A 23026-nucleotide genomic window follows, 5' to 3' on the forward strand; every position below is an offset into this window, starting at 1 on the left:
ACTATACCAGGTGGGATAAAATTGATGACGTCGTAGGGAATAACCATAACCAAGTGGTGAGTGTCCACCAAAGTCCAAAATACTGACTAAGTCACCTACTAAACATTACTTAAAATTCTTCCTACTCAAACTTTCCTACAGAACCATAGTCAGATCCAAGACTAATAGGCCTAACACAACGTACAGTTATGTTTCAATTCCTACCCTCCACGCTCGTCCCAAAATTTTCAGCGGGAGCACCCCCTCCCCTCCCGCCGCGCCCCGCCCCGCACCGCACCGCTCTTCTCTGCAGTACCTATTGAACTCTGGCTACGGGCCTGATGCCACACAAACTTTTCGGTTGTTACCTTTCTTCGACTTCGGCTTGTGAAACCCCCTAAAGGCTATAATATATAAGCCTTGCTAAAGACCGAAATTGCAGATTTTTGATTTTCATATTCACATAATATGACCTTTAACAAATGAAATTTCTCCTCTCCTCTAGAACAGCATTAAATTGAATTCTAAAATATTTCATCCATTAATATTAAAGTTGTCACCCTCTTAAAATTGTTGCTTTTCAAATGAAATCCCAACACTAATAAGCTATCCTGACGTATTAATGACATGCAATATTTAGTCGGAATAGTTGTCTCCCCTATGTTTCCGCTTCAGACTATTGAGATAATATTTATTTTTAATATTTTATATCAACAATTATAATTACGAGAACTAGTTGATGTAAGTATTTTTTGGTTCCTTTGGGTTGTTACCAAGGGTATTGCCATCAAAATATGTACATTTTTAAATTTCAAAAATGAAGTTTTTCAGCAGTCTAAATTCTCGTTGAAATTGACGGGTCTGGGCGGATACCGGATGCGTGTCAAAAAAGAGGCGTACCCCCGACATTTTGATGTTGGGTATTTACATGATATGCTCATACTCTTGCTTAATCATTTACAACCTCTGCATGTTCAAAAGTGTATTTTTATGATTGTTTCAAGGTATTACACTATCTGTTTAGTTTTATCATATAGAATTATGTCTGGTTTGAACTGAACAATAGTCTATGTCTCAAATGTCTGCTTCGAATTCGCTGTACGCACTGTAGGTAGCTTATTTCGTTGGCTAATATACATGTAGCAGGGCCTATCACATGACCCATATAACCGTTTCTTCCTTATATAGCGATGGGTCAAAATGTTTTCTTTAGAATTAGGTTTTAATCGCTGTAGATGTATTTGTTCCATTTTGTGTCCATGCAGCACGGTGCTTAAAGTTAAACCATGGTGTTGATGAGAACACCTGCCACTGATCCTCCTCAGGTGGAACTGTTGTAAAGAAATACTGACAGTATTATTTTGCCAGTTCAACCTGCAAAGGAAAGGTGCACAGTGAGTGTCACAGTCTGAAAAATATATCCAGTAATAATGAAAACAGTTGACTAGTTTGAGGGGAGGGGGTCATGTCTCCCCTTTACCCCTAAATTATCTCTAACTACCAGTAGGCCTAATGTTCATAAATTGGACAAAAAAAATAAAATTAATCTTTTCTAATGCCAAAACATCCCCCAAAAACCCCAGACCCAAGGTTGCATAAATTTTTTTTTTTTAATTTTTAAAAATTATAGCATAGCAATTAGCATTAGGCCCACCAAACATATGAATGCTTAAATATTTAAAATTAACTCACTTCCTGTTGAGTGCACAGTGAGGGCATGCTAGCTGTACTCACAATCACGTTTATATCCCAGTGTGCAGGGCCCAGAAGAATTTTAATATTTTTAAGCCTGTTACCCACTTAGTTACAACTAGCGCCTGGCGCGGCTGTCAGTTGCAGTATTGCATAGTCAGTGGATTTGAATGCCCCCCCCTCCACAAAGATGTGCACGTAAAAGAATCCTTGACAGTTGGAATTCAAGGACGAGTACAAGTAGGTGGAAACACTGCTGTCAGAGCAAAACTCTCCTCCCTAGCAATAGCAACATGGCCATAGAAAAAGAACCATATGTTAGTCTCAGAGAGAGAGAGAGAGAGGGGGTTTAAGGTCCACTCGACACAAACTAGATCATTTCGGGACTAACATATGGTATAATTTTATTTCAATAATTCGCTTGCGCATAGGGGTCTTTAGCAGTGGGAGGAAACCGGAGGACTCAGAGAAAACCCACGAGGTTGGACAGGCGACCCTACTCCTTGTCACAATGACAGACTTTATGATACAGCGCACATGCTAACCATTCAGCCATCCAACCCCCCTGTTAGTCTCAGACTCACAGTAATGGAAGTATTGTGTTGACAGGATGTTACACTCAATCTGTTTCACAGAGATAATGCGAAAGCCTTCTTCTAACTCTGTGTAAGATGACTGCCGTTTAAAAGTTCAAATCTGCTTGTGACGTCACATCATTAGCTTCGATATACTATTTTATGTACCCATTTACACTAAATAGGAAATATTTTTTATTCAGATATACTACAAACACCTTTATTTATTTTTCTAATACTTCCCAAAAAAATTTCTAGAATTTAATTTGCAGAAGGAAAATAGTTAATATGAGCTAATTAACTGGCACTAATGTCTTCCCTCTCAGAGATTGTAGTGGCCTAGCGAATATTCACTTTGCATTATACTGTTCTTTTCTTTGCCTTTTGTAATTATATTGCTCACAGCATCTAGTCGTTCAGATTTACGAAAAGCCGAGGTGCCATGTGCACTTTTTCATAGTGTACTCGCCAATTACCCAGTGTTAAAAGGGCACAAGGGCAAATCTGTCACCCCTGGAAAGTCCACAACCTAATAATTTTTGTTTTTGAAGGCTTTTTAGTCTTCCATTTGCTTTAAAGTTTTCATAAATAGAATTAATGTGAAAAATTGATCTTCTTTTTTCAGATTGTGTAAGAATATTTGATCATGGAACCTCCTGATGAAGGTAATGCCCCAACGACAACAAGTCAAGGTTTTTGTAGGTCAACCCAGAATATGGTAACTTCCTATCCAGTCCAACACCACTCCCAACCATACAGGGATGACTATAGCATGAATTACCCCGTAAACTATTCCAGACAAGCCCTTCAATCATCAGCACATTATTTTCCTGAAAAATACCTGATGGAAAGAAAGACGTCACAAACAACAGCGCCACAGCTACTTAAAACAAAAATTCTCACCCAGCACGAAGTCGATCAAGAAGTTTTAACTTCAAGACAACAGATGCATAACATATCTTCTCACACTCGGTTAGATTTCCAAAATTCTCTTGTAAATTCGAGAAGTGCTGAAAGTGGTGAAGTAGATTTACCGATGCAACGTAATGAAAGATTGTATGGCATTCCAGGTACGGAGATACCACCCCTGCCCCTGTTTCCTGGACAATACAAGAGACCAGCATCAGCTGTACCTAAAGGATTTTCAACTACAGAAAATACACCTGTGAATTCCGTCAGTCAACTGAATAAAGAACCACGTAATTTTCCGACGAAAGATATAGTATTGACGCAACAAACTGAACTCAACACAAACAGGAAATTAATCGTCGATTACACAGAAAAGCCTTCAGTGATAAACACTGCAGAAACATTAAAACCACAAAAGACTGACAGTTCATTGGTTCTCTCTGAAAACCTGACTTCAAATACGCCATCAACATCATCCATTGTAAATGCCACAGAAGCTGTTAACAGATTTACCACTCCAGCTTTTCCTGATTCACAACCATCCGCAAACAAAATGGTGGATGGATCAACACAAACCTCCAATGAATTCAACATAAATGATTTAGCAGCAAAAAAGAAACCAAATTTCCAAGATGCTGGTGTGCAGGCATCCGTCCACCAGTCTAATTCAGAGTGCCAGACGACAGCAGCGGTCCCATTCCAAGTATTGCCATTGCCAGACGAGGATTCTTATGACCTCAAAGAAGACATTAAGCCTCCCATCTTGAATTCTAGCAGCACTTTGACTAGCAGGTGGGATTCAGATGCCGAGGAAATTCAGCCGTCACTCAGCACACGAAGCAGACTGAGAGTCGTTCTCAAGCGTCTGGCTGTTCCAGAAGTAACTTTCAATTCCCCATATGTGGAAGAAGACGAAGAAGATGAAGAAGAAGATAATGCAGCAATGTCTGAAGAATGGCAAGAAGAACCGTCTCCTCCACCAAGAAAACGGACAAAGGCTACGACTGGTTTAAAGAAACGTCGTGCCACACTCTCACAGAAATCTCTACGATTACGAAAACCATTTAAATGTGAATATTGTCATAAAAGATTCATCAAGCAGACGTCTCTAGACACTCACGACCAGTACCATTGTACAAAGAAAGCAAGAAGACTTGCTGCGAGATTGAAGCCAAAACCGATAGAATCAGAAGAACTGAGAGCCTTGCGATCGAGGAAACCGTATAAATGTCCATTTTGTCATAAGCGTTTTATAAAGGACTCGTCACTAGAGTGTCACAAGTTAAACAGCTGTACAAAGAAGAAAAGGGGTGGGGACTTTATATGTACCGAATGCGGTGACCATTTTACGATGTTTAGCCTCTACAAAAAACATGTAACCACTCACAATACCGAACTTTTCAAATGCAGCTGTGGACAACATTTTCAGAGTGAGTTTAACCTGACGTGTCACATCCAGTCGGCTCCGAATGATGGTTTAAAACACGGAGAAGAGTTACGACGACTTCCGTACACAGACGAACAAAAGGCTCTTCATATCAAAAAGCCCTTCAAATGTCCGTTCTGTCATAAAAGATTTATCAAAGAATCCTCGCTGGAAAACCACACGCTCAACAGTTGCACCAAAAACAGACGCGGAACTGATTTTATCTGCCCTGAATGTGGCGACCATTTTCCTCTCTTCACTACCTACAAGAAACATTTGAAACAACACAGCGGAGAGTTTTACAAATGTACGTGTGGGGAAAAATTTGTAAATTATTGCAATCTGAAGAGTCACACGGAGACACCGCATCCAGAAGATAATTTCACGCACGAAGAAGTTCATCCGTACGCTTGTAAAATTTGTCAGAAAACTTTCATCCATCAAGGTCGTTTCAAGCGACATATGATCACACATGAAAATAATTCTAAAATAGCGTGTTCGTTGTGCGGGAAGGAGTACGAGAAAAGTTACATGGAGATCCACGAGAGGACGCATTCGGGGGTGAAACCTTTCAACTGTGATTATCCCGAATGTAATACCGCATACAAATCAAAAAAACTTCTTCAGAGACATCAGCGCGTCCACGAAGATAAATATCAGTTGCCTTGTATACATTGTGATAAAGTTTTTACACAACCCAGTCGTTTGAAGGACCATCTCCGCGTTCATACTGGCGAAAAACCGTACATTTGCGAGATTTGTGGGTATGGATTCAGTCGTACAAACCATCTCAACAGACACAAACTTGTTCATGCTAAACAGGAGTTGTTGAAAGAGCAAGAATTACTGAAAGAGCAAGAGTATTCAGATAAGGCTGAATTTTCGAAGCAGTCAGAATTTTCAAATAGGTCAGAATATTCAAAACAAGCAGATTATCCAAATAAGTCAGAATTTCCAAATAGGCCAGAATATTCCAAACAGCCAGAATTTCCACATAGGCCAGAATATTCAAAACAGCCAGAATTTCCAAATAGGCCAGAATTTCCAAATAGGCCAGAATATTCATACCCACCACTGGATTCTGTTCGTCAGTTATTTGTTTTGTAATAAGAAAGTTACATGTAGTTCATCAAAACTTGAATATTCCTCATATAGAGTTAAGCTTTAAATTATGAATACTTTTTTTTAAAAAAAAATTTATATTAAAACTATGATTAGGTGGTGTGGATTCATTGTCTACGATATCACCTTTGGTGGAAGTGAACGTAAAACTCCAGGAACAAACAAACGTGTGGATTCAGTCAGACAGTGATTATTGAGTTAAGGGTTGTTACCAGTAGTTTCTTTTATTTGCGGGAATTTCAAATTTTGAAATTCATTGTTATTTTTTTTTTGGAAATTCATTATTATTTTCTTTTTGGAAATTCATTGTTATTTTCTTTTGCGAAATTCATTGTTATTATCTTTTTGGAAATTCATTGTTATTTTCTTTTATTTAATAGAATTTGTTGTGAAGTTTTGTTGTTACTTTCTTTGTGTGAGTGAATTTCCAGTGACGTTTTGTTATTATTTCCTTTTATCTAAGGGAATAAACAGTGAAAGCTAGACAAATCTGGATGATTATAGTGTTGTTGATTTTTGTCCCAACTCAACTTTGGGAGAGTAAAATGTTGTTTGAAAAGTGTAATTGAGAGATGAATTGGACATTGTTTTTAAAGCCCTTAGCAGCACCGCCTTGTTTTCAGAAGTGTAATTTGTTTCAAGACTTTTTATCAGTTAGGACACAAACCGATTGACAATTGTTTGAGAGGAGTTATCTGCTCTTGCATTGCCTGAATGTGGATGTCTCTTCTTTCTTATTATATTGAAAGGAATGACCGCTTAAAGATACATTGTGTAAGAGCTAAATCTGCCTCAAATGTTATATTAATTATTAATTAGTCCTTTTTATTTTTATACGCCCACATTGAAATGTGGTCGTATATTGTCGTCGCCCCCATCCGTCCGTCCGTCCGGCGTCCACAATTGCTTGTGGACGCTCTAGAGGCTAAAGTTCATATCCGATTTCCGATAATTACTGCCAGAGTTATGGCCCTTGATCACTTTGAAAAATCTTGTGGACGCTCTAGAGGAGAAAGTTAATATCCGATTGACTTTAAATTTATACACAGTGTTAAGGACATGAGACGAAGAAGCCTGTTGATTTTCAGCGATTTCCGATAATTACTGCCAGAGTTATGGCCCTTGATCACTTCAAAAATTCTTGTGGACGCTCTAGAGGCCAAAGTTAATATCCGATTGACTTTAAATTTATACACAGTGTTTAAGGTCATGAGACGAAGAAGCCTATTGATTTTCAGCAATTTCCGATAATTACTGCCAGAGTTATGGCCCTTGATCACTTCAAAAAATCTTTTGGACACTCTAGAGGCCAAAGTTATCATCCAATTGACTTTAAATTTATACACAGTGTTTAAGGTCATGAGACGAAGAAGCCTATTGATTTTCAGAGGTTTCTGATAATTACTGCCAGAGTTATGGCCCTTGATCACTTCAAAAAATCTTGTGGACACTCTAGAGGCGAAAGTTAATATCCGATTGACTTTAAATTTATACACAGTGTTTAAGGTCATGAGACGAAGAAGTCTATTCATGGCCCTTGATCACTTAAAAAAACCTTGTGGATGCTCTAAAGGCCAAAGTTAATATCCGATTGACTTCAGATTGATACACAGAGTTTATGATCTTGAGACAAACAAGTATATTGATTTTCAATGAATTTGGAACAGCTAAATCCATGATACAGTATTAAAAGTTTTGTATACAAAACGTTAGCATGGGGCAGAACTTTATAAAAACCAAACAAATTCTAATGGTTTTCTGAGTTGTTGCTCTTAATCAGATTTTAGTGTATTATAAATGTTTCATTACCGAAAAAAGTAAAAATATGCGACAACTCTTGTTGACTGCCAGGACGATTTAGCTGCTTTGGGCGTATGTTTCGTTGCCTGGCAACCTATCTTTTTACACGACAAGCTCTAGACCATAAGATGGTTGTGATTTTGATTGGACTGAAACACGATCGCCATTTAGTAATTTGATTTAAAAATGGATAATCAAGACTTTGTTTATTATCGTAACAACGGTACCAAAGAAATTCTTCAAACAGTTATAATTTCGATCAGAATAAAGTAATTTTACTGAAATTTTTAATATATTCCTTTTTCATTATCTATTTTTAAACTATTATTCCGAGAACTGTCAACTCTTTATCTAAATCTTACATAATGTATCTTTAACAAGCGCTAATGTTTTAAATTTTTGATCGTTAAATGCCTAGCAAGTGTTGTGATGGGATTTTCAGCACTTGTATTTTAATGCCTTGCTTTCTTTAAGCTAGAATTTATTATCTATATATGATGTATCACTGGGGTCTATTAAATGGATAATGCTCCAAGCTGTGACATGGCCTTGCTTATAAATGATGTAATAATAATTGAAAAACACAATACAATTTAAATGGGAAACAATCACTGGTTTGTACATAAATATCATAACGTTTCAACAAGTGTTCCCCTATCGTTTTCAAGCACCTTTGTTGAAACGTTGTGCTATATGTGTATATAAACCAGTGATTGTTTTCCATATAAATTGAGTTGTGTTCTTTTCTTAAGGATTCTAATAATATTTAAATTTTTGTATATCTTTTTATTCTATCATTTTTTATCTGATCCCCAGTAACTACAAAAACATGCAAAAAACAGTGGACTAATGTGTTTAACCAGCTCTATCACATATGTGATAATGACTGGCACCAATATTGTCCCTTAAAATATCTACATTGTATTGATAAATCAAATAGCAACTTTTCAGATCAGAAATGGCTATGACACTTAGACATTTTTCAGAGTATTCTGCAGCATTTAGCCTAGTTTCCATTAGGTTTTCTCAACAAATTTGGTACAATTGTTTTGGGAGAGATAGGAAGAAATAGGGGTTAACGTCCACTTGACACATACTAGGTCGTTTCGGGACTAACATATGGTTCAATTTTATTTCAATAATTCACTTGCGCGTAGGGGTCTTTAGCAGTGGGAGGAAACCGAAGAACCTGGAGAAAACCTATGAGGTTGGATAGGCGACACTACATAGAACCAGGGAATCGAAACCACGCCAGTTGACTCAATGACAGACTTTATGATGCTGCGTGCACGCGCTAACCATATTGGGGAAAATGTGTAAATTGTAAAATGTGTAAATAGTAATTGCGCAAACTACAGACGGAGTGATTCAAATGTAATAGCCTTAAATCACTACGCTGTCAGTCATTACCATAATCAGTTTGATTAAAACACAGATCTTATTTCTTTTTTTAGAGTTAAAAATTTCTTTTTACTTGTCCTCACAACAATAGGGAGAGAGAGAGAGAGAAATGGGGTTTAACGTCCACTCGACACAAACTAGGTCATTTCGGGACTAACATATGGTTTAATTTTATTTACATAATTCGCTTGCGCGTAGGGGTCTTTAGCAGTGGGAGGAAACCGGAGGACCCGGAGAAAACCCACGAGGTTGGACAGGCGACCCTACTCCTTGCCACGTACAACCGGGGATTCGAAACCACGCCAGTCGACTCAATGACAGACTTTATGATACAGCGCGCGCCACAACAATAGGATCTGGAAGAGTTGTTATACAACTCACATTCTGGTTGATGTGAAGGATAAGCCAATAAAACAGTCTGTTACAGGGAGTTCTTGGCATGTCGTGTACAGAACTGTGGATAAACCACTAGATACGTCAACGCTGATTGATTAATCAATATCTGACATCATAGGGACAAAAGCTGTTTGTATGGCCCCTGACACGACCTTCCACTACAACCGGTCCGATCTTCATGTAGTGGAGGCCATCGAAAGTTTAAAAACCAAATATAGATCTGTATTTGAATCAGATTGTACTACCCCATTACCCCACATTTGTATTATCCCTAACACTACATTGAAATCCCCAACCCCAAAAGTTGATTCTGGAACTATTGGCAAATATAATTTCTGCCGCGGATGTAGTGAGGCAAGGTCAGTCCTCTACTCTGTCCAATCTGTGATTATGAACTTTTTATCTTTTGTAATTGATGTAAAGCCAAAAACAAAGCCTACTGTGAAATGTGTATTAATTTTTGTAAATATTGTGACATGCATAATGTAATCATTCCTTTTTGTACTTCATTAAAGGGAATAATCAAGTTTTATCGTTATTTTGGGGGAATATCTTACACACAGGGGATTTACCATCCTAGGTATCCCCAGTTAGGGGGGGGGGGGGAGAGAGAGAGACATGAGTTTAACATCCACTTGAATTAGCCTGGGTCATTCCGGTACTAACATACAATACAATTTTATTTTGATAATTTGCTTGCATGTAGGGGTTATTAGGAGTGGCAGGAAACTGGAGGACCAGGAGAAAACCCAGGAGATTGGACATGCAACCATACTCCTTGTTGTGTACAAGCTGGAAACCATGCCACTTGACAGATCTTATGATCCAAATCGCATGCCACCCACCCAAAATGAAATTAATTTGGGTTCTGCTCCGATTGGACCAATGAAGACAGGAATATGCCATTCAGTGTGCTATGAGGGAAATTTTGCCCAGACAGTGGTGCTTCGGCCTACATTTATAGCAAATTCCAACTGCCAGGGATCTTTTACATGCATGCCAATGTATACAGGTCCCAATTCCGAATGGCTCATCTTGGAACTCAACATACGTATTCCTTATACGTATGGATTATCGTTAAACTTGGTATACTTATTCCTTATACCCTAAGGACAGCAACTATTGATTTTGGTGCATGCCCTGACCCCCAGGAATGTGGACGTATATTGCAGCGGTACCGATGCTCTTGTGCACTGTGGTTCCCCCGTGTCAGTGGTACCGAATGAAGGGCCTGGAAAGCAATAGTGTCTAGTTGTACAGATGGGGCAAAAAAGCATACACTTGATGAAGAGTAATAGGAAATGCTGCTGTTTCTCATCATACATGTACATGTATACAATTACAATGTACTGTATGGCACAGCCTGGCTGGTGCTGGAATTCCAGAATAATATGAACATTGTGGTAGGGGATAAAGCAAGCAAGTACCTGTCACATCCATTGTCAGGCACAAATTATCAGACAACATATATATAAGAAGCCCGGACATTTGGCACCTGTCACAAACATTGTCAGACACAAATTCAGGATTTGTCAGACCCAGACAATCCCTGTGTGATAATTTGTCTCTGACAATGTCTGTGACAGGTGTCTTTTGTCAGGGCTTGGTGGATAAAGTCAGCAAATTCAATTTCAGATAGTTTCTTAGTGTCTTGTAGTAGTATTACTGAATGAACATACATTGTACATGTAAACAAAGTACAAATGATATCTGGATAAATAAAGTTGAATTTTTTTCAACAGAAAAATGAATGAAACTTTAAGATGCATTAAGACCCAAATCTATCTATTCCAGATTTTTATTTGGGCTTTAAATGTTATATAAACTATTATTTAGATATATATATTCACATGATAAGCCTATAATCAACTCTCAAGCCATCAGATGATGGAGATTCAAATGGATTAGAGCAGCTGCAAGATTCAAAATTTAATGATAAAATGGATAATCAAGACTTTGGCACAATTGTCAAGTACCGCTGCAACGATAATGAACAATCTGCATCAGATCTTGTCAAACTTTCCAACACTCATAACTTCACCCAGAATAAAGTCATTTGAATGAACTTTTCAATACATTCATTTTTTCATTATCTATTTTTGATCTACATGTAATATACATGTAGCAAGAACAACCAGCTCCTTATTTATAGGGGGGTTGGTTAGAATGTGCATGCTGTATCATAACGTCTATCATTGAGTCAACTGGCATGGTTTCGAATCCCCGGTTGTACGTGACAAGGAGTAGAGTCGCTTGTCCAACTTCGTGGGTTTTCTCCGGGTCCTTCGGTTTCCTCCCACTGCTAAAGACCCCTAAGCGCAAGCGAATTATGGAAATAAAATTGAACCATATGTTAGTCCCGAAATGACCTAGTTTGTGTCACGTGGACGTAAACCCCATTTGTCTCTCTCTCTCCTTATTTATATCTTACATAACGATCTTTAACAATACATATAAAATTTTAGTCAAGGCTTGTTATAACTTCAACTGTGACAACATCCTCTTTCATAGCAACATCTTTCGAATCATGATCTTTCAAAGGAATACCGGTATCTTCTTTCAAAACAAAATCTTTTTTCAAAACAACATCTTTCAAAACAACTTCCTCATCCTCTTTCAAAACAATTTTCGCATCTTTCAAAACAAATTCCTCATCCTCTTTCAAAACAACGTCCTCATCCTCATTCAAAACATTCTCGTTCAAAACATAATTCTCATTCAAAACAACATTCTCGTTCAAAACAACATTCTCGTTCAAACTATTCTCATTCAAAATAATATCCTCTTTCATAACAACATCCTCTTTGAAAATAATTTGACTGCCGTCTTCATCCCATGTGTCGGAACACAGAAGCGACATTCCGTCTTCCAAGTGTATTTTTCTTATATGCGTTTTAAAAGCCGCGAGAGTGTTAAACACTTTGTCACATGGTTCACAGCTATAAGGTTTAAGTCCTGTGTGTATTCGCATATGAAGCGCCAGATTATCCTGTCTGAAGAACGCTTTTTCACAGATGGTGCATGCATAAGGTCTGATATTTTTGTGTTTATTCATATGAACCGTAAATTTTCCCTTCTGTGAAAATGTTTTATCGCAACCGACTTCTTGGCACTTGAAACGTTTAACAGGCAGATGTGTCCATCTGTGATTAATCACACAACTCTTTCTCGTCGAGGCGTAATCGCACTGATCGCATTTATAGGGTTTTACACCCTGGTGCATCATCTGGTGGCAGATTAAGTTCCTTTTTATTTTGAATCTCTGTCCACACTCTTCACAAGCATGCGGTTTTACTTCGGTGTGCACTTGCTGGTGGTCTTTTAAACGCTTCTCGCTTTTAAACGTCCAGTCGCATTTGGTACACGGGAAAGGTCTTTCGTCTGAGTGGATTATGACGTGGGAAGCTAGGATTGATTTCATGGTGAATGACTGGCCACATACCGTGCATTGATAAGGTCTAACACCAGTATGTGTTCGCATGTGATTTTTCAAAGTGCATTTATGTTTAAACTTTAGTCCACATATTTCGCAAAAAAATTCTGTTATCCTTTCTGGGGTTTCCTCCCCCATATTTTTGGATTCGGTATTTGTTGTATGTTTAGATGCCTCCACTTTTTTACCCGACTTTGTCTTCTTAACGCCTTTCATTTTCTTCTTCTTGCCCCCTTTTTTAGAACTTTTTGTGGAGGATTTGGAATCAACAGTTGAATTAGTGGAACTATTGAATTCCTCTAATATTGTAGCGACCGCTTCAGCTTCTTCACCATTCTGGTTTGTGTCCATGCCATTTCTACCGTGCGTCGTATCTCTACCATTCTCATTGTTTACATCTTCTGAACTCACCAGTTTTTCCTCACCATTTTCATCATCGTGTGAAGTTTCCTTTTCAGGTTCCCATTCGTCATCAAGATCATCCTCAAACTCATCTGATATTTCCGGGTCCTCATCAACAATTGTGTCTGCATATTTGGACGGTCTTTTTATTTTTCTCGACGGTCGTTTTGGCTGATTAGATGTTCCATCGTCATTTTCTTCTACAGGAATGATTGGGTCGCTTAACAAATCTATTGCTAACTGAGCATCAAGTTCCATGTCAGGATCATCATCATAATTATAAATTCCAGTTCGTCTTTGGACAGGTACAACTGACTTTTTTTTTCCTCTGGAATAGAAAACTTTTTTAGGATTGTGAACTTTCTTCGAAATGACAATTTCGTCGTCAGCTAAATTCTTTTTCACTATTATAGTATCTTCGGTAACACCCTCGTCATTTTCAGGGGCTGTCCTCCTAAAGTAACATGTCACGTATTTTTTTACGGCCTTCATGGCAGCCAAGTCTGCTTCATGACTCTTGTCAAACCGGGACATTCTTTTCGACCTTCTTTGATTTGCAGATTTTGTTTCTGACATTCTTGCCAATTCTGTTTACCCAAATGATTTTGTTAAACAATGGCGGAAGTAACATTAGAGATAAATTATATTTTCTAATCGGTATTTTGATGCCAATCGCACATAAAACAAAGCAAAAAAGTTAATATTTTGAATTCTTCAGTGTGCGTGTCCCCCACTAATCCGGAAACTGAACATATTGCAAGGGGGGTAACTCTGAAGATAGTAGCAGATTATTACTTTTTGCATGTCATATTTTACTTGTACCGTTTATAAATTTCCCAATGCTGGCAATACTGTAACAATTATGATATAATAAGAAAAGAAAAAAAAAAAATGAAAATTATTTAAAACGAATAGGTTAAAAGAAAAACTAATTTAATTTCTCACAAAAATTATTTGTTCACTTATATGTAGCCTACGCACAACATGGAACTGAAACAAGCATTTTATAAAGTTAGAACACTTGGTAAACTAGAGTAAGAGAGTAATATCGGGAATCGCGCTAGTCGAGCACTGCAGTCAAATAATTTACGGATTTGTCATGCTCAGTCATCAAATGTCAGAAATGGCGGCTGCAGACAACAATTTGTGTCCCATAGTCATTCGGATGGCACGAAAAAAACCACGATCTATGAGGCATATTTTGTGACTGGCTGTCAATACATGTAAATAAATACTTAGGACATTTATTTATTATTATGTTACAAGGACCATGCTTACAAGTGGACATTGGCATTTGACTCTGTTATAGTTTCAGTCTCTGAATGGCCATCCTGCAATATGAAATTACTCAATACACCGATTTACCCCCACCTAAGGCTATTTTGACGTCCTATTCTTCATCGTAAATATTCTTTGTTCGCCAGACGGAATCATTTCCCTCAAAATCTGACACAAATTTATAATAATCCAACAATATTTTCAAGTCGAATTTAGCGATCCAAAAACATGAAAATAATATGTACGAATTGGTCTGTGATTAGAAGACAGCACTTGTGCATCTTGCCGTCTTTTGTTAATGTTTTTAAATAGTGAAATTCCGCTTGAAAAAAGAATTTGGATGGGGTAGGGGGGCGGCTATGAAATGAAAAAGAATTATAAACTTCAAATGGTAGAATAAAGTATTTTAATATCAACTAATGTTACAATTATCTACTATATGTACATGTATATTAGTTCAATTAAAAGTACCAATTTCTAATTTTATATAGGAAAATAACGTGATTTAATACAAAGTGTAAACATATCCATTATGAAGGGAGTAAACAGTTCTTTGAAGCAACTGAAACCATGACGTCTCGTCGCAATGTCTAACACCCACAGAGTAAACTCATAGATTTAAATAAAGACTGTAAAAGTTCCTTTATACATGTATTTATATGGGACCCTATTTATACTACATGTATGTAATATAGTATGGGTTATATACATGTAATTTATAACTTCCTCATTCAAGATTATGAACTGTACAGAGGAAGGAAATCCACTCTTCACAAGTAGGCAGCTCTAGAACTAAGAACAGTAATTCCTTCTACATTTCTTTTGACAGCAGTTCATATTACTGACATTGTACACTGTACCTGTAGTCCACAATTCAGATATAACCTACACAATTTACTCCTCGACTCGTCATGAACAATCACTGGACTAAACCTTCATCCATTTTAATAATAAAGAAAAATATGGAAATAGAACATTGACTCCCTTCATTAATAATCTTGACAAAAAAGTTAATATTGATCAAATTGTTTTATTTTTTTTCACACCACGACTCCTGCGATTTAGGAAAAGTTTGTCATGACTTGGACAGAAACCATATTAGGTTTCATCGGAACTTCGTCCCAGGTATTAGTTTCACGAGTCAATGATATCCGCCCGTCAATATGCACGGTCTTTACGTGGGCTTTAAAATGTGGGAGGGAACTGAAGATTTTTCGACAAGGTTCGCAGCTATAGGATTTTACAGCTGTATGCTGACGCATATGGATCTTCAGATTATCTTGTCGAAAAAACTCTTTGTCACAGGTGGTGCATGCATAAGGTTTAATATTTCGGTGCTGATTCATATGAACAATAAATTTACCCTTCTGTGAAAATGTTTTATCGCAACCAGCCTCTTTGCAACTGAAACGTTTAACAGGCAGATGTGTCCATTTATGATTAATCACACAACTCTTTCTCGTCGAGGCGTAATCGCACTGATCGCATTTATAGGGTTTTACACCCTGGTGCATCATCTGGTGGCAGATTAAGTTCCTTTTTATTTTGAATCTCTGTCCACACTGTTCACAAGCGTGTGGTTTCACTGGGGTATGCACGCGCATGTGGTCTCTCAACCGCTTTTCACTTTTAAATGTCCAATTGCATTGGGTACACGGGAAAGGTCGTTCTGCGGAGTGGATTATGACATGAGAAGCTAGGATTGATTTCATGGTGAACGACTGGCCACATTGTGAGCACTGAAATGGCCTTTCTCCTGTATGCGTTCGAATATGATTACCCAACAGATAGTTATTCTTAAAGTGCTTGTGACATACTCTACATACGCATTCTTCTTTCTTTTCTTTTGCCTTTTCTTTCGGAGTTAATGTGACATTTAGTTTAGAACTTTTCTCATTTTTATCGGTCTTCAAAATCTGTTTTGTTTCCTTCTTTTTGCGACCTTTTCTGGCAGGCATAGGATCAGCAGCTGAATCTTCACTCTTCTGACTGGTTTCTGTATTTTCCTCAGCCCCATTTTCTTTGGTGACATCTTCTGTATCAGAACTTGCATGTTCTTCATTAACTATTTCCTTACGATATGAAGATTTTGGATCACTATCTTCTACTACATCTTTTGGATCACTATCTTCTGCATATTTTGATGGTCTTTTGATGTTTCTTGCTGGACGTTTAGGCCTACTTCTTCCAGTTGTTTCTTCTTCGTCATCATCTGCTTCTTGAAGATCCACGTTGTAGTCAGCAACTGATCGTTTTAAAGAGGCATCTTTCTTTGGAGTTGGACCTCTTTTTTTCCTTCTCAAAACTTTCTTGGTAGGATTGTTAGCTTTCTTTGTGATCTTCTTTTCTGTGTCAGGTAAATTCTTTTTAAGTACTATTTTAGCAGCTTTGCTAGTGTTTTGATCGTTGTCACGAGCTGTATTTTTCTCATTATTTATGTCTTTCTTCGCAGCCAAGCCAAGGCCCGCCAAGAAATGACTCCGCTCAGTGTCTAACCGCGATTTCTGATTTGTCGATCTTGTTGACGTTGCCATTCTTGCGAACGATGGATTTTCTTACAGTCTACCTGCGGAGAGTTTTGTAACAACCCGCAATGGAAGAAATATATAAGGTATTAAATAATTTGCTACACCAATGTTTTCTGAAGCCAACAAACTAATTTTCTTTTTGTCAGTTTGTCGTATTGAGCGTTTCAATTCCTCAAATAAGCGGAAACACAAATCTTTCAAAAGGGAGGTAACTGGAAGAGGATTGGTTGCATGTCAGCGTTTATCCTAACAATAACCTCGTCAGAAATACACTTATCATCGCGTGTGATTCTGTTCTTTTGCATTATTAATAAAAGTTACGATAGTTTATGATTAGATCTAATATCGTTACACAATATGGCAATCCATTCGACCACATTTCAGGACTATAATATGGATTGGTACAACTTTATTTTGAGAGGGGTTCACTAGTCCGCCGCTATAAGAAATATTATAAATATTGGTATTAATAAACCTAACCCTAACCCAACCCTAAGCCTAATTAGTAATAAAAGATATCGGTGGACTAATGAACCCTAATCCTAATAATAGATATCGGTGGACTAATAAACCCGCGGACTAGTGAACCCACGTACTAGTGAGCATCCCCCCTTCAGTTCAATAATTGGCAAAAGCGCTTCGAAATTTATAACACATTGTTTTGTAACATTTTTATATGTTCGCCAGTTTCTTTGTTTACTGTAATTTGGTAAGCGTATTTTGAACAAGTACATACCAGTTTTGTTTCATTTCGAAAGAGAAAATTATTCGACATATTAGGTTGTTTTTTTGTTTTTTGTTGTTGTTTTCTTTTCCTTTTTTTTTTGGGGGGGGGGTGTTTTTTAAATTTTAGATTGCATAATTATAGTACGTTCTGGCGATGGGGTTCATCTTGGACGACGATAGGCTAATGCATATGAAATATTGGGATCTGGTTATTTATTTAGGGTGCCTGCCACCAGGGGCGGATCCAGGAATTTTTGCAGGGGGGGGGGGTGTCATGTTCCTGAGACACCCCTCCCCCCTCTGGATCCGCCCCTGGCCACTCCATGGATAATATTAAATTTGCTGAGGTATATAGGTCTACTGCTCCTATGGTCATTGCCCGAGATAATTGTAAATTTAATGATTTATTCAAAACGGTATGAAAGGGACGAGGGTGCAGAGAGGGGAATTGATATATTCAGAAAATTTCTATATTTAATTATCTGTACTGATAAAAAGGACATTTTTTGAATTTGGCGATCTGTATAATAAATAATATACGAAGCTAACAATTCAGAAAATTTCTGAATTTGTCGATCGGTATAATATATAGGCCTATGCACACATCTCACAATTCAGAAAATTTTCTTTTTATCAGTACAGATAATTAAATATAGAAATTTTCTGAATTTATAATTGCCCCACGGAGAGCAATACAAGTTTGCAACTTTCATTTTAATTTAATTATAGGTACCTAACCACTTAGGATAGTTGTTGATTGTTCTGAAGCACTGCTCATCTTGTTCGTAGGCGCAAAGCTCTTCGAAAAAAGCCCAAGCCCCGACAATTAAAGCATGATCCTCATGCATGGAAGTTACCGTGCTTGTTTCTTGGGAAATTGGCGTCTCAATTTGGCTGCGATGAAGTCATGCTGGGTTTCTCGCCCATTTAGTATGCTTGTCCATGTTGGGCCATGAACAGGTACGATTATTATGTCAACCAATGCCCGGCAAATTTATAAGCTTGTCACCCAATGACGGACCATCGAATACATGTAGTACGATCGTCACTCAATAAAACAGAAGATATATAGTTCTAAACGGTGAAATGAAACGGGGGGGGGGGGGGGGGGGTAACGTCCTAATTTTCTGCCGATTAGTGAAAGGGTTTCTTGACCCCAAAATATATAACTGTTTTTAACGATCATTTCTGAATTCTTTTTAAAAAATTCTGGCAATGTAAACAGACTATTTCTTCACATTTTGATATTTCTTTTCAATAGATGGTGAAAAAAACCTGTCTACTTGATCCTTTAAAGATAAGCCATTCAATTATTTTTCTTTAGAACATTAATATTGCACACCTTCTATATTTCAAAAAACAATGTTTTATTGGCAACATATAACAATTAAATTTACCTTGGACCATGATTTATCTGAATTTGAAGTTGTATTAAAACTATAATGTAACTGAATTTCATAAAATAAGTAAATAAACAAATCTACAATATATGGTGTCTAACACCAGCCATTTATCATATCGCTGCCTTCTACCCGTAGATATGTGCAAGTGAAAATGTACAGTATCCTTGAATTGGCTTAATTTCACCAGCTGAAAAAGAACTGGAAATCACTCTCCTAAAAGAGCTATCCATTTCCACTGATCTTTTTTACAATGTTATATCTGAAGGAGCTTTGCTATACTTGAAGCTGTGCTACATTTGACAGAGCTTTACTCTATTTTAATGATCTCTGTTACTCTTAAAGTAGCTTTGCTATATACATGTATGTGCAGGGGATTTGCTACATTTGAAGCAGCTTTGTTATACACATCACTTAAAGGAAATGAAATGGGGTTCAATGTCCTTCTCTGCTCCCACTGGGTTAATTAAGAGAGAGAGAGAGGAATGGGGTTTAACGTCCACTCGACACAAACTAGGTCATTTCGGGACATGGTTTAATTTTTTTATTTCAATAATTCGCATGCACGTAGGGGTCTTTAGCAGTGGGAGGAAACCTGAGGACCCGGAGAAAACCCCCGAGGTTGGACAGGCGACCCTACTCCTTGTCACGTACAACCGGGGGATCGAAACCCTGCCAGTTCGCACGTGCTAACCATTCAGACATCCCCCCCCCCCCCCCCCCCCCGGGTTAATTAAGATGGGCATACGCCATACAGTGTGTTAGGAGGGAAATTTTTTGCCTGGACAGCAGCTCTACAGCCTACTCTTATATCGAATTCAAACTGCCAAGGGATCTTTTACGTGCACATGGGACTTCGGTTTTCCATCCAATCCAAACAACTAGATATACTTGAGGGCTATACTCGATGAAGCTTTGTTATATTTGAGGGAGCTTTGTTATACTTGAAGGAGCTTTGTTATGTTTGTTATATTTGAAAGAGCTTTGCTACATTTGAAGTAGATTTATTATATTTGCAGAAGCTTTGCTATACCGGTACTTAAAGGATCTTTGCTATACTTGAAGGGGCTTTGCTATATTTGACAGAGCTTTGCTATATTTTAAGGAGCTTTGCTCTATTTTAAGGAGCCTTGCTATTCTTGAAGCGGCTTTGCTATAGTATATGCAGGAGATTTGCTACATTTGAAGCAGCTTTGCTTGAAGGATCTTTGCTATACTTAAGCATGAAGAAACTTAAAGCTTGAAGCAGCTTTGCTTTACTTGATGCATTTTTTCTAAATTTGATTTCAGGCGACCCCAGGAAAGCGAGAACTATTAGTATAAGCAACATTCTTTCGTTTCAACCACTGTATTGTTTAGGCTAAAGGCAAAAATAAGAATTCACTATTATAACATCTACTACAAAACACAGAGGGTCATTCCATGTAAAGTGCCTCCTTTCACCCAAATGTATCAGCTGTCCTGGTTGGTCGAGATATTTTTATTCTGTCTCAGCATGCATTGTAGGCCGAAATTCCTCCTTTCACCCAATTGTCACCATTTTTGGAATTGAGAGAATTCAATTCCAGGACACTCAATCAAGTCTCCCCTATATAAAATTTGTCATAACCTGAACAGAAACCATATTGGCTTTCATGGGAACTTCATCCCAAGTATTAGTTGTAACCGTGGAAACCCCACCTTCAATGTGAATATTTTTTATATGGGTTCTAAAACCTTGAACAGAACTAAACACTTTCTGACACGGAACACAACTATAGGGTTTAATCCCCGTGTGTGAACGCATGTGAACTTTTAGATTATCTTGTCTGCCGAAAGCTTTATCGCAGACAGTACATGGGTATGGTTTAATATTATTGTGATTGTTTGTATGGATAATGAATTTAGCTTTCGATGCAAACGTCTTATCGCAACCAGTTTCCTGACAACTGAAACGTTTAATGTCTTTATGAGTCCATTGATGATTAATTACGCAACTTTTTCGTACAGCGGAATAATCGCACTGATCACATTTATATGGTTTTACCCCCTTGTGTATCAGCTGATGACAAACCAAATTTCTCTTGATTTTAAATTTTTGTCCACATTCGTCACAAGAAAAAGGTTGCTCTTGGCTGTGTACCCGCTGGTGATCTCTCAAACGCTTTTCACTTTTAAACGCCCACTCGCATTTAGTACACGCGAAAGGTCTATCTGAAGAATGGATTATTAAATGAGCTGTCAAGTTTGATTTCAAAGCGAAGGATCGGCCACATACTGTGCATTTATATGGTCTTTCGCCCGTATGTATTCTCATATGATTAACCAATTGACATCTATTCTTAAAATGTTGCTTGCATTCAGCACACACAATGTCTTCTTTCTTCAATTTTTCTGGCTTACACTTGCCTTCTAGAACATCAATATATTTGTCCATGTTTTCCCGTTTTACATTAATCTTTTTATTACCGGTATTCTTTTTGATTCTCTTTTTATTATCAGTAACGGTAGGCCTATTTCTTTTGTTACCCACATTTGATTCTTCAGATAATTCACAATTCTTCATGGAATTGGTATCTTCATTACCATCATGCTCACCAACTTCTGTGTCTTTAGAACTTTCTTTTCCAGGTTTCCATTCATCATCGAGGTCATCTATACATTCATCTGAATTTTCTTGTTCATCTTCTAGTTCTACTACAGTGTCAGTGTCTACATACATAGATGTTTTTTTGATCTTTCTCGACCGTCGGTTGCTCTTGTCAGTTCTGCTATTATTTGCTTTTTCCTCTTCTACCCGTAAGTCTTCTTTAGGATCCACACCTGGGTCGTCAATATCATCTGGCTGTTTAGCATTAACAGATTTTTTTGGAACTGCTTTCTTTCGACCTCTCTTTCTACCCGTGGATTCTATTTCCGAAATAGGTCTATGTTCTTTCTGTGAGATTGTTATTTCGTCTGCTGCAAAATTCTTTTCAAGCAATACATTATCTTCGCTAACATATTTATCAGTTTTGTCTGTGTTTGTTTTCTTGTAGGAACAGGTCACGTTTTTTCGTGAAGATTTTATGTTTCTGGTCGAGTCCATACTTTTCGTCTTTTGCTTTGCAGATCTGGTTGTTGCCATTTTAGTAAAATACTCTTTTCTAGTCGGAGAAATGAAACAGTGGCCGAAACTGTAAACGTGGCGTTTTATATTCTTCTAATTCAATGGCTAGATCTCCAAAACAGTTGAAAAATTAAACATTGTCGGCGTTTCATGCAGGGTGGGAATAATCCGGAAATTCACAGGTTTGTGAAGGGAGATAACTCCAGCATCGATTGATCCATCTCACTTGATGCACGCTACGCTATTCTGATTTATTATATAATATCGATAACTTATTATTTTGAAAGGTGAAAAAACAAAATCAATACATTGCAATTTTTTCCCCAATAGTTACAGGTTATTTTATATTTATACGTATAGTCATGAACTGAGCATTCCTTTACTGTCACAATCAAGATTTTTTTCCAAAGAAAATTTAGGTCTTAGCAAGATCTACATGTAGTTCCTATAGGAACTATCTTTGAGCGAACTATGTCCGACATGGTCCTATCAGAGACAGTTCCTAAAGGAACTAAGCAAGATCATATTTTTGTTTATTGTAAACAAGAATTCAAATTAATAAATATCTGGGAAGCTATGCAATATATAAACAGCTAAAACTGCTCTCCTTGAAAAAGGTTTCATACATGTATGTAGTTTCATTTTAGAGCCATATTTCAACTTCAACAGGTAAATATAGCCAGACAAATCCAAAACAGAAAACTTCACAAAATAAAAGATGCATTCCAAATCATTGAAAAATCAATATGGCTTTTTTTCTGCTTAGCTAAATTAGGACATCTACACCAAGTTTGAGTATTCTACCTCAATAAGAAGCGTATAGTTATTTGTGTATCAAAAGGCCTGACAAACAGACAAAAATCCACTTAGC

The 23026-nt window shown here is 37.4% G+C and overlaps 4 protein-coding genes across 6 annotated transcripts; 1 reads left to right on the plus strand and 3 right to left on the minus strand.

The window, feature by feature from the left end:
• The first annotated feature begins 643 nt into the window (after window positions 1-643).
• On the plus strand, window positions 644-9827 carry LOC126829871 (zinc finger protein 425). 3 transcript variants are annotated; one of them, XM_050560034.1, is made up of 2 exons: window positions 644-720; window positions 2872-9827. In XM_050560034.1, exon 2 carries the CDS (start codon window positions 2893-2895, stop codon window positions 5686-5688), a length of 2796 nt encoding a protein of 931 aa, XP_050415991.1. In that variant the 5' UTR covers window positions 644-720; window positions 2872-2892; the 3' UTR covers window positions 5689-9827. The 3 variants fall into 3 exon arrangements, with proteins under 3 accessions (XP_050415991.1, XP_050415990.1, XP_050415992.1); XM_050560033.2 differs by lacking the exon at window positions 644-720 and adding an exon at window positions 862-983; XM_050560035.2 differs by lacking the exon at window positions 644-720 and adding an exon at window positions 1357-1373.
• A 1389-nt stretch (window positions 9828-11216) lies between these two features.
• On the minus strand, window positions 11217-13863 carry LOC126829874 (zinc finger protein 260). Its single transcript, XM_050560039.2, has one exon. The coding sequence runs from the start codon at window positions 13709-13711 to the stop codon at window positions 11762-11764; it is 1950 nt and encodes a 649-aa protein (XP_050415996.1). The 5' UTR covers window positions 13712-13863; the 3' UTR covers window positions 11217-11761.
• Window positions 13864-14811: 948 nt separating this feature from the next.
• LOC126829878 (zinc finger protein 771) lies at window positions 14812-17128 on the minus strand. Its single transcript, XM_050560044.2, has one exon. The coding sequence runs from the start codon at window positions 16945-16947 to the stop codon at window positions 15475-15477; it is 1473 nt and encodes a 490-aa protein (XP_050416001.1). The 5' UTR covers window positions 16948-17128; the 3' UTR covers window positions 14812-15474.
• A 3268-nt stretch (window positions 17129-20396) lies between these two features.
• LOC126829877 (zinc finger protein 37) lies at window positions 20397-22346 on the minus strand. The gene has a single exon (XM_050560042.2). The coding sequence runs from the start codon at window positions 22171-22173 to the stop codon at window positions 20656-20658; it is 1518 nt and encodes a 505-aa protein (XP_050415999.1). The 5' UTR covers window positions 22174-22346; the 3' UTR covers window positions 20397-20655.
• Window positions 22347-23026: the final 680 nt, after the last annotated feature.

This window comes from Patella vulgata, chromosome 8 (genome assembly GCF_932274485.2).
Source record: "Patella vulgata chromosome 8, xgPatVulg1.2, whole genome shotgun sequence".
Lineage (NCBI taxonomy): Eukaryota > Metazoa > Mollusca > Gastropoda > Patellidae > Patella > Patella vulgata.

What these genes read in the sequence shown, in the direction of transcription:
- LOC126829871 (XM_050560034.1), top strand. Translation starts at nt 2,893, where the DNA reads ATGGAACCTCCTGATGAAGGTAATGCCCCAACGACAACAAGTCAAGGT.
- LOC126829874 (XM_050560039.2), bottom strand. Translation starts at nt 13,711, where the DNA reads ATGTCAGAAACAAAATCTGCAAATCAAAGAAGGTCGAAAAGAATGTCC.
- LOC126829878 (XM_050560044.2), bottom strand. Translation starts at nt 16,947, where the DNA reads ATGGCAACGTCAACAAGATCGACAAATCAGAAATCGCGGTTAGACACT.
- LOC126829877 (XM_050560042.2), bottom strand. Translation starts at nt 22,173, where the DNA reads ATGGCAACAACCAGATCTGCAAAGCAAAAGACGAAAAGTATGGACTCG.